At 37.3% G+C, this 11,830-nt stretch overlaps 2 protein-coding genes across 2 annotated transcripts; both read left to right on the forward strand.

Moving 5' to 3' along the window:
- The first annotated feature begins 634 nt into the window (after positions 1 to 634).
- On the forward strand, positions 635 to 2,600 carry LOC103437957 (protein MIZU-KUSSEI 1). The gene has a single exon (XM_008376486.4). The coding sequence runs from the start codon at positions 1,331 to 1,333 to the stop codon at positions 2,192 to 2,194; it is 864 nt and encodes a 287-aa protein (XP_008374708.1). The 5' UTR covers positions 635 to 1,330; the 3' UTR covers positions 2,195 to 2,600.
- A 4,680-nt stretch (positions 2,601 to 7,280) lies between these two features.
- Positions 7,281 to 11,532, forward strand: LOC103437956 (DEAD-box ATP-dependent RNA helicase 51). The gene is made up of 12 exons (XM_008376485.4): positions 7,281 to 7,841; positions 8,087 to 8,272; positions 8,443 to 8,628; positions 8,977 to 9,060; positions 9,309 to 9,350; positions 9,539 to 9,616; positions 9,774 to 10,073; positions 10,324 to 10,362; positions 10,466 to 10,570; positions 10,703 to 10,771; positions 10,853 to 10,978; positions 11,111 to 11,532. Exons 1-12 carry the CDS (start codon positions 7,449 to 7,451, stop codon positions 11,285 to 11,287), a joined length of 1,785 nt encoding a protein of 594 aa, XP_008374707.1. The 5' UTR covers positions 7,281 to 7,448; the 3' UTR covers positions 11,288 to 11,532.
- The last annotated feature ends 298 nt before the right edge of the window (positions 11,533 to 11,830 follow it).

An 11,830-nucleotide genomic window follows, 5' to 3' on the forward strand; every position in this document is an offset into this window, starting at 1 on the left:
TGCCGCCGCTGTATGTAATTATTTGGCGTTGTTTAGTTAATAGTTTGGACGACAGAACTCGTTCATATGGTTACTCGCGTCTGTGCTTTCTTTTTGCTCTCACAAAACATCTAAAGCGATGCAACGACTTACAAAAGAGTGTTTTCTAAAGCACCAACAGATGTGGTATGGTAAGGCTCGCATTGAGATTTGAGAGGCTTACAAATAGGCTCTGCTCGATAAGGAAAGTGATGCCTTAATGTTTCAATGGAAGAGTTAGGGTTTGGTTTCTGGGTCCCCACAAACATTGAGGTGTCAGTTCGCAGGTAGGTGAAGTGTAGACTCTGCACCCAACATAGCCCAAGAGATTTCAGTGTTCTCATGAGAACCCCAACAAGCAACACCACCACACGGCTGGTGCACAGCTCAACTAGAAGAGGACGTGGGTATGGGCATGGGCATGGTATGGTCCATGGTGAGAAACTTACCAACCACGTACTGAAACCAATCACGCAATGTCATCTAGAATAGTTTGTGATTGTATCGCAAGTTAATGACATGATGTAATGTATTTTGACTTTCTTGCAAGACAATATACGTGATTAGTTTGAGATACTGTCACAGTGATGTCCTGATAGTAGATTAGTCTCTCTCATTGTATTGGTATGGGTACAGAAACTAATCAAGCATTGCAGTATATGAAAGTTTTTGGTACTGTCACAAGTGAATGAAACAGCACCGTAAGCTTGTACTATCTCACATAATAATGATTGATTTAGAATATCAGCATGATAATATACCCGTTAAATGAAAGTCTTTATCTTAATTATGATATGAGTTATGGAAGCTAGTGACTTGTGGCGAGCATGTCTGGTGTGAATGGTGATGGTTTGGGTTTGTGTGGCCTTTGGTTGCCATCTCTTTGCAGTTTTGGGGATTTCAAGTCAAAAGAGTCAGTCAAGCAAACATCCCTCTCCCTCTCCCCCTCTCCTCTTTACCCCACTAGAAAGTGAAATAACATACACATTGTCTCCTCAGATTCCTTTCTTTTCTATTTTTCAAATCTCCCTCTCTCTCTCTCTCTCTCTCTCTCTCTCTCTCTCTCTCTCAGAGTTGCTCATTCAGATGGTGGGTCAGGCTGTGTTTCTTTTGTCAGGATTCTCTTTGGCTACAACAAAGGGATAGAAACAAAGAATTAATGAAATGAAATCCCTCCACATGTCAATAAAAGTGACAGAAGAGACCAGAATCACCACTATCTCTCTCTCTCTCTCTCCTCACTTTCTCTCTCTACCCACCAATCCATCTTTAAGGACTGCCCTTCTTCCCACTGATTGCTTTCTCATAAGAAATGAGCATGGCAAGGAACTTGCAGGACTCCTCCTCCAAGAGACACTTCCACTGGACAAACAAAGTTGGCAACGAAGAAGAAGAAGAAGATGTTGATCATGTAGTTCTTCCGAGTCTCAACTCCTCTTCCTCCTCCTCCTCCTCGTCGAAAACAAGATCCGATGAGGAGGAGAAGAAACAAGAGCATGATCATCATCAAAAACAACAGCATGGTCATGTGGCTCATCAACTTCCGAGGAGGAAACTGCAGGCGGCTGCGGTTTCCAGGATGAGGTCAGTTCTTAACGCTTTTGGTAAGAACCGATCCAGCCTACCACTCGGCCTTGGACCTCGAGTGGTAGGCACACTTTTCGGCTCCAGGCGTGGCCACGTACACTTTGCACTCCAGAGAGACCCAAGCTCACACCCGGCCTTCTTGATCGAGCTCGCCACCCCGATCAGCGGGTTGGTTAAAGAAATGGCATCCGGGCTCGTCAGAATTGCGTTGGAGTGTGACAAGGATCACAAAGACGATCATCAGAAAAAGAAAGACGAGAAAGCTCCGAGGTTGCTGGAAGAGCCAGTGTGGAGAACTTTTTGCAACGGTAAGAAATATGGTTTTGCTAGCAGAAGAGAATGTGGGGCCAAGGAGTGGAAGGTGTTGAAAGCTGTGGAGCCCATTTCAATGGGGGCTGGTGTGCTGCCGCCGTCTGCGGCGGTGGAAGGGAATGAAGCTGAAGCAGGGTCCGAATCCGACGGGGAACTAATGTACATGAGGGCTAAGTTTGAGAGAATTGTTGGGTCTAGAGACTCTGAGGCCTTCTACATGATGAACCCTGATAGCAATGGAGCTCCTGAGCTCAGTGTCTACTTGCTCCGAGTCTAATAAACCCGAAAAGCTGCACGAATTCGCGTCGCCGCCGCTCGAATTTCCAGTATGTGTGCTTCAGTTTACCTCTGATCAAACTGGAAATTGGAGGTGTAGCTAGTTCTCTCCATTTAGTTTTTTCTTTTCTTTTTGGTATTAAATTTCTGTTTTATTTTGTGCTTTGGTATATTTGGAGAAGTGGGGTTTATTGTATTTTTCATATTTTATTTTGTTTAGACTTTAGTTGGTGGGGGGAAATACATTAGAACATGATGGTAGCTGTGGGGGTATATGTTAATTTGTAATCCTTTTCTTAATTTCTTCTCTTTTCTAGTACCGAGGTTTTTTTTTTCATCCTAAACTGTTTTAGGGGTGTATTCAATTGGGAATTTAAGATATTCTAATGGATTTTTATGGAGTTTAATTGATTTGTAGAGATTATATGTAAAATTTTGATTCAATTCCCTCAAAATCTCATGAGAAGAATTGAGATTTGTGAATGCTTAAAATACACTACAAAATCTCTCTAATTCCCTCTAATTCCTTAATTTTTCCAAATTGTTTAAATTCAAATTCTAATTGAATACACCTGAAATGTTATAAACTTCTTTAAAATTCTAATTGAATACATCCGGATTTCTAAAGATTTTAATAAACTATCTTAAAATCTTAATTGAATACACATTGAATTTAAGAGAATCACTTAAAATCATAATTGAATGCGCCTAGATTTATTAAAATAATTAAAATCCCTCAAAATCCCAATTGAATACATAATCTATTAATAACGTTATTGTACGATCTAAAAATCTCACGAGACTACTACATACTATCATTAAAAAGATTCAACGCCTGACATCTTTTTTATATACTATCTTCTTTAATCACGTGTTTAAGAAAGCTAATTTTGTAGCAAATGCGTTGGCCTCTAAAAGTCATACTATATAATACATTGGGATGCTTTTGGCTGTTTGGGGTGCTCGAGGAGCTTTTCCTTGTAATAATGTTTACCTCTTTTAATCTAAGGAAAACTAATGAAAAGGGCTTGAAAACTTTGAGTTTTAACGATAAGGACAAACTAAAAGGTAAAATGAATAGTATCATGTTTGACTTTTTAGTGTTAAAATGTGGTTTTTCGTTAAAGTGAACAGTACCGTGTGCTTTTCGTTAAAACTCCTTTTAATCTATGAGGGTTAGAATTGTACGTAGATTACAAGAGAAACGAGCACACTGTCTTAACTTATATTTACCAAATCAACCTCAAGTTAATCCTAAGCTTTGTATCACTACTAAAAAAATGTATAAATTGAAATTATCTTCAAGAGTGACAAGAACAAAAGGAGGCCAAACCTATACAAAAGGAACCATAAATGTTTTTGGTAATTAAGAAAAAGCTTATATGAGATCACATACTGCTTAAACTTTAGTACTCAAGTGTTTTTTAAGATTCACTTACGTTTTTACTAATGATTGGTTTCAAAAACATTTTTACCAAAAGCGTTTTCATTCATTTTAAAGCACTTCCAAACAAGATCTTATTTGCTTAAGTAATGCTAGGTAGACCAATTTTTGTAGATTATATTTACAAATCATGTGATGTGCCACCAATAGTAAATAAGCACATTAATCAATACTTAAGTAATAATTTAATCATCAACAACCACGTAATTTCATTTACGAAATGTTATTTAAATTTTAAATTGATGGTCTTCCAAACACTTCTCTTATTTGCTTTCCTGTTTAATTTCTTTTCCCTGTTTAGCTTGGATCCTTGAGCAGTAATGTTCATTTTACTTTCTTCCAATAAGATTTAGGCATTTGGTCTAAAAGTATAGGCTAATTCCAATTTCCAATCATTGCTTTTGATATTTAATTTTGTGTGACAAAAGATCCCAAGATCAAATATTTTTACTAAAGTAATCATAGAAGTCATCAAAAGCAAAAATATATATTAAAAGGAGAAATCCAATTCCTGACAGCAGAATTTTGGCTTTTCTTATGATTGACTGCTTTTTTTTTTTTTCCTTGTTTAATTTTTTTTTTCCTGAATAAATCTTGTTGACTGCTTTTCCATTTTGGCATTTGATTTCCTGCTGAATTTAAATCACCCTTGTTACATTCTCCTCAGTAATGTGGCTTTTTATGGCATGACATCTTCAGTGTTTAAAATTTGATATAGATGAAAATATTAATATGTAAATTTATAAAAATATCTATATGAATATGTTGTTATTGATATCTTAGCAGATAGAGTGTTGGGATTTCACCTATGCTTCTCGAATTCAAAGCTTTCATTCCCCTAATTATTTTAATAGCTTCGAACCTCTCCCTCGTCCTTAATAATAATAAAAAAAAAATTAAAAAAAATATTGATATTGGTTGCCTCTGACTGTAGTTATGAAAATTTACAATGGGATGAGTATATCAATTCATTTCACATTTAGTTGGAATTGGAGAAAAAATTCTCAAAATATTTCATAAGTTCAAATTGGCAATGGGTCTCGACAAAAAATTTGTAGTGAACCGGTAAATATTGTCAATGTTCATTGATTTTTCTATATCTCACTGAAATAGAGTGAAGATTGCATTTCACCATATTTTCCATATTGATCTTGATTTTTCAGATATTTTGACGGAAATATCAATAATTTTGTGAATATTTTTAATATTGGACACATCAACTGTAGATTTAAATGAGTTACAAAGTAATGAAAAGAAGACAAATTATCATTTGCGGTGCCTGTATCCGACAGACACTAAGAGAAAAGTGAAACTCGAGAGGAACGTACATGAGTTAAGTGTACTAGAGTGTACGGTATACGCGGATTTAATAATTTATGGTGGAAAGAATGGGGGCAAGTATGCCACCATGCCCTAGTTTCAAGGCTTTCAAGCATGCCCTTTTTCTTTCTTCTGTCTGCAACTGCAGTGAAAAGAGTGGGCAGAGAGCCCTTTTGGCTTTAAGCTTTTAAAATGGAATGTGTCCACAAATGGGATCAAAGTGGAAAATGATTCATGCACACCCTTCTCATTTGTTTAGCTATTGGATTGAAAATAAAAAATCAAAAGAGAAATTAAGGGCCGAAATTAAGTAATGCAATGCAAACCGTAAATAAAGTGTGCAGAAATCATTTTCCATATCAAAATATATCCCTTCGAATTATCTTATCGCAGAAATCGAGGGTCGTTTGATCATCCCGTCATCATTCTTCAAAGGATGCAAAAGTTGGTGGCTGTACCTAAAGTTGGCTAGGGTAGGTCACTGCTTTGCACAATTATTGTCCCAAGAAATACAACCTCAGCTCTTTAGCACTCAGCTGCTGCAATAAAATAATAAATAAAACCCACAAAAAGAAGGAGGCAGATTCTCTGCCCTCTCAGATCCCGTGTCTTCCTGTTTTGTATGGTCACTGTTAAATCACGTCAACATTTTATATTATTATTCTTTTTTGTCTCATTATCTCTATAAAAAAATATAAAATATTAATGTGTCTTAACAGTGACCACACAAAACAAGAGGGCACGAGAAGTGGGAGGGCAGAGAATCTGCCTCCCAAAAAGAAACTTACAAATTCACACAAGGAGGCTATGTTGAACGAGAGCAGTAATGTGATAGAAGGTCACTGTGACTGATAGTATCTCAAGCAAATCACGCATTATCTTGTTAAAAATTTAAAACGGATGGTAGTGCATAATTGGCTTGCGATACTTCCCACAAAGCATCACCATCGTAGATAAGTTTTTTCTCGTTAAGTGGGAGACATATATTGATAAGAGATAGTTATGTAGAAAGTAAATGAGAAACACTGGTTAGATACATAATATGATATGAATTTCAAACCATATATTTCTTTTCGAAAACTTTTATTAGCACTCTAACAAAGTCGTCATGCGCTACTCTAGCTTTCTTAATTTGGCCCAGCTATTATCTTAATTAAAATGATGAAGTAATTATTGGCCTAATTAGTAAGTTGAAGGCCTTGAAGCAGCAAAAGCATAATATTTAAGGTGAAATGCAGTTTATGGTGGGGAACCAGCCAACCAGGGAAAAGGCTCTGAGCCCCGTGCTTGAAGAGCTGCTGAAATGCAGAAAACAACTTTTCTTTGCGCACCCATATATCTTTTTCCTTAATTAGACAAGTGGATTGACTAATTATGCTTGAAAGTTGAAATTAATGGGGATTAATTAATATAATTAAGCAGATTAAGAGCCAGATCAATAGAAGTGGATTGGCTTTTTGTGTCTAGTGGCCTTATTTAGTATTTTCATACACAATTTTTTTTTGGGGGGTGGGGTTGGTTCATCATCATAGCTTATATTGTGGCGGTATTCCGGACCAAATATATAGTAGGATGCCATTGTGACGATATTTTAAAACAATGAAGTAGTAAAGTTAAAACAATGAAGGAGTCTCGTAGTTCACTTGCAAAAAATTGTGTTGATGGTATTTTTTTTCACCCGTGGTAGTTTTCAGAATAAAAAATTTATGTTTGTATCAGCACCACTGCAAATTTTTGTATTCGTCCTCTGTTCATTTCACTACCAATTTTGAAGATATGAAACAAAGAACGTGGAGCGGTGAATTTTTTGGATTTTGGAGGATTTTGAATTTGTTAACAAACTTGTTTCGAATGTGCATTTGAAGTTGTCGATTTTTTGGATATTTTTGTATCTTTCTCTGATTTTTTTTGGAAATTTTCATAGAAATATCTATTGTATCAAAGAAATTTTAAACACTGGATATATGCTCAAATCACATGTGAGTGAGGTTTAAATAAAAAACAGAAAATTTTGGTTTTGTGAAATTACTTTACTACCCATAATTTTTTTTTGTGATAAAAAAACTAGATAATCTTTTCACCTTATTTTGATCGACAAAAAAAGTTCTATCGATATGTTGTGTAGATTCAGAGAGAAAATTGGAAATATATTTTCCTCTTACCATTTTAGTTCAAGTGCTTTTGTTGGGCCACTTTGCTTCAAAACATGGAAAGTTTAACCCAAGTGAGGCCCAAATTACTAGTAATAGTAACAGGCCTGAGGCCCAGGACTTTTGGGTTTGAGCCTGTTTGAACCAAGCATTCATAATTTGGGTGGACTCGTTCGAGTCGAGCGAGTACAGTTGCAGCTAGGGTTTAACAAATAACGCCCAAACCCTACTGAAAAATCTTCACAGCTACCATCCCCCTCACCACCACGAGAGAAAGCTCGTCTTCTTCCTCTGCGCCTCCTGAAACTGTAAAACCCTAATTCGTTAGAGAACCTGTCGCCATGACAGACCAAAACCTTCACGCGCCGCAGGAGGACGAGACGAAGAAGAAGAAGCGCAAGAGAAACAGAGCGAAGAAACCGTCGGAATCGGCGGGTACGGAGCCCGAAAATACTAAGGGGGAACAGGCTAAGGGCGAGAGCGAGAAGAAGAGGAAGAAGGTGAAGAAATTGAAGGGAGAGGAACCGGAGGCTCAGAGCCCTGTGGAGGACGAAGAGGAAGAAGAGGAGGAGGGGGAAGAAGCAATGGAGGAGGAGGAAGAGGAGGAGAAGAAGAAGGTGAGGAGTGGCGGCGGAGGGACTGGGATTATGAGCACGGAGTCGTTTGCTTCGTTGAATTTGTCTGAGAACACTTACAAGGCCATTGAAGAAATGAAGTTTCAGTATATGACTCAGGTAATTTTCCGTTTCGAATTCGATTTTGGTAACTTCTAGCTTAATTTTTTGTGGGATTTCTAGTCTCTAATGATTTGAGGAATTGGGATTTTAAGTCTGTTTATATTCCAAGCGAGAACTTAGTAACTTAAGAGAATTTTGGGGTTTGTACTTGCTGAGAAATGTGTGTATTCGTTGAGATACCTAGTTGGAAAAGTTGATGATGATTTGGGATGAGTTGAGTTTACAATTTATTACGAATGCAGATTCAAGCTAGAGCAATCCCCCCGCTTTTGATCGGGAAAGATGTCCTCGGAGCTGCAAGGACAGGGTCTGGCAAAACTCTTGCTTTTCTAATACCAGCTGTGGAGCTGCTATATAACACACATTTTGCTCCTCGTAATGGAATGGGTGTTGTTGTGATTTGCCCAACACGGGAACTTGCGATACAGGTGAAAACCCCAGCAAATTGTTGTTTTTTGTATGAGTATGTTGGATTTTTTTCCAATAGCATGATGGAGCTAGCTCCAGTTCAAGAGATTTTTTATGACATCGCATTGTGAGATTTACATTTGAACCCCTTCATTCGTCGCTGACTATTTCTCCTTTCCAATTAATTCAGACCCATGCTGTGGCAAAGGACCTTCTAAAGTATCACTCTCAGACTCTTGGCTTGGTAATTGGAGGTTCAGCTAGGAGAGGGGAAGCAGAACGTATTGTAAAAGGAGTAAATTTATTGGTTGCAACCCCTGGTCGACTTCTTGACCATCTTCAGAATACCAAAGGATTCATATATAAGAACTTGAAGGTACCTCACATGCTCACATCTATTCTTCGGGAATATTGTTTTAGTTCTTCCTAAAGATTTTCTAGTGGTTCTTTTGTGAAATGATTCTGATTCTACAGCTGACATTCTGATTCGAAGCAAATTCTACCTACTGTTTCCGTGACTTCAGAATATTCTGCTGTGGTTGTTAGTCCTTTTACTGAAATATTGAATTGTATTTTTGGATCCTATTGCGGTTTGTTGTTATGTTAGAGAAAAGAATTAGCTTCTTGGTGTGGTTAAGCTGGATATCTTTGATTGAGATGTAGCGCATCATGACATCACAGAAATTTCACAATCTTTAATTTCATTGTTGTCCTGGACTTGCAGTGCCTTGTGATTGATGAAGCTGACAGGTTATTGGAAGCAAACTTTGAGGAGGAAATGAAACAGATTGTCAAGATTCTGCCAAAGGTAAACTTATTTAGTTTTCTACCTTCGTGTGACAAAGACTCAAGGCTGCAATCCTTAGATGTATCATGTATCTAGCAACATATGCTTCTGTTTTTTTTTTTATAAGAGAAGCTTGAAGTTTGGTTAGTTAAGTCTGATTTTATCAGAAATCGGCCTGGATGCTTTAGTTTTAGGGTTTAGGTGCTATTTCAACTTGAGTTTTATGTGGTAATGTGCATTGGCTTATTGAATTGCTAATGGATGTGCAGGATAGGCAAACAGCTTTATTTTCAGCAACCCAAACTAAAAAGGTCAGTGTATCGTATCCTTATTGCATAGTAGCCAATATCTTGCTTTCTGCATTGTTTTTAAATGTCTTGGCTTAAACACAGTTCAATTGTTCTCTAACTTTTTTTTCTTTGAGTCTTACACATCTTTGTGCACCCATTTGTTACACGAGTGCTTAGTTCTGATAACACTTTTCCTGGTAAACCTATAGGTTGAAGATCTTGTTAAGTTGTCGTTTCGAAAAGATCAGAAACCTATCTACGTTGATGTGGATGAGGGGAGGTCAAAGGTAGGAATCCTGTTTGATTATGTTTTCCCTCATTCCATATTCGTTGAATGTGCATATATGTTATGAATTTAAGTTGACTTTCTACTCTATCCAAAATTTTTATTTCTTGTGATTTAGCCCTAATCAGTAGAATCTGACGAGATTGTGTGCACTGTAGGTCACCAATGAAGGGCTGGAACAAGGCTATTGTGTTGTGCCAAGTGCTAAGAGATTTCTACTCTTATATTCTTTCCTGACAAAGAATACGTCTAAGAAAGTTATGGTCTTCTTCTCGTCTTGTAACTCAGTGAAATTCCACTCCGAACTTCTTAGATACGTTAATGTGGATTGCTTTGATATCCATGGAAAGCAAAAGCAGCAGAAGAGGACAACTACTTTCTTTGACTTTTGCAAAGCAGAGAAAGGAATCTTACTTTGTACTGATGTTGCTGCTCGTGGACTAGATATTCCTGCTGTGGTAAATTTCCTTTTCCTTTCTGTAGCAGGCCGAAACTCACGAAAATTATGTTTACCTTTATTTTTCCATCATTCAATTATGTTACGTACCACAATGAGTACGTTTATTCATTTCACCACAAAGGCAACATTCATCTTGATCTATCAGCCTCTTCCCAGACATCTCCCTCGTCCCCTCCTCTTTATCCTATTAGCAATATCTACATTATGCTCACAATAATCTTGTGCTGCTTTCTTTTCTTTGCTTGTAGGACTGGATTTTGCAGTTTGATCCTCCAGATGAACCGACGGTATCTATTATTCCTTCTTTCTAACAGATTTCTAGTAGTTTTAGTATCTGGTGATTCTTTGTTGATGATGAATAACAGTGTATCATGGGATATATGCCTGCAGGAATATATCCATAGGGTTGGTCGAACAGCTCGAGGGGAAGGTGCAAAAGGAAAGGCACTACTTTTCCTCATTCCTGAAGAGTTGCAATTCATTCGCTATTTGAAGGTATGATTTGCAGCTAAAATGTTTTACAGAAGGTTGTATGTAAAGTAAACAATATCTAGCTTTCGTTTAGTTTTTCAATCTGCGGTGTGGTGCTTTTTCTCCATTTCAATCCATCTTCGTTCTTGTTTCCAGGCTGCAAATGTCCCCGTTAAACCCTACGATTTTAATGAAAAGAAGCTGAAGAATGTGCAGTCTAAACTGGTAATTTCTTGTTCAATTGTTTTTCATTGTCACGCAATAACTAGTCCCAAGGAAATTTAAGTATTGCTTCGACTGATGCAGGAGGAGATGGTTCAAAACAATTACTACCTAAATAAATCAGCAAAAGAGGCGTATACATCTTATCTATTAGCATATAATTCACACTCTATGAAGGACATCTTTAATGTACACCGGCTTGATCTGCAGGTACCCCTCTTTTTCTCGATATCAAGTTATTTATCGTTTCATCTTGACCTTTACTGTGTAAAGATAAGAGATTTTCGTAAGGAAACACAGATTATCCGCCCTGATATCTCATTGTTTGTTGCAATTGGACAGGCGGTTGCAGCTTCGTTTTGCTTTTCTAATCCACCCAAGGTGCATTTGAACCTAGACAGCAACAAATCAAAGTTCAAGAAAAAGACGCATAAAGAAGCAAGTCGAAATGGATTCAGCGAGAGCAATCCTTACGGCAATCGAAAGGGCGGAGACGATAGACAATTTGTAAGGCACTAGAGGAGCCTTGTGTGTGCAGCAATTCTGCTTCTTTCTTCTCCCTTGCAACAGTTTTGTCATCTTCTACTGAGGCGTTGAAGCCGAATCTGAGACTGTAAAACGCAAATTTTGATCGATGGCTTCAGTGTGCTTCGTCTTCCATGGTTTTTGCTGTGTAAATTAAAATTGAAGTTTTTAGACATGGATTTGTCTTTGGCATGTTATGATAATATCAATTAAAATTGCAATCCCAGAATCGTTTGATTTTTCTGTGCGGTAAATTATAAGATTTCTTTTGGTTTTTTTTTATCGACTTAGGGCTCGTTTGGAAGTGTTTTTAGAGAAAAAAATTTGGCTTTCAAAGGTACTAAAGTGCTTCTAGCCTCTAGGAACTGGTGCTGCTTCTCCTTGAAAACCCTTCAAGTCCTTTTTTTAGAATTGGCCTGCACTTTTATCTAAGATTGGTTCAATTATTTTAGAAGTACATCCAAACGAGTAGTGACTCGTGAAAACGTTTAACGTTGGTCTTGAGTTGAAAAATTCCGAATGATATATATTTCTTAG

This window comes from Malus domestica, chromosome 06, assembly GCF_042453785.1.
Source record: "Malus domestica chromosome 06, GDT2T_hap1".
Lineage (NCBI taxonomy): Eukaryota > Viridiplantae > Streptophyta > Magnoliopsida > Rosales > Rosaceae > Malus > Malus domestica.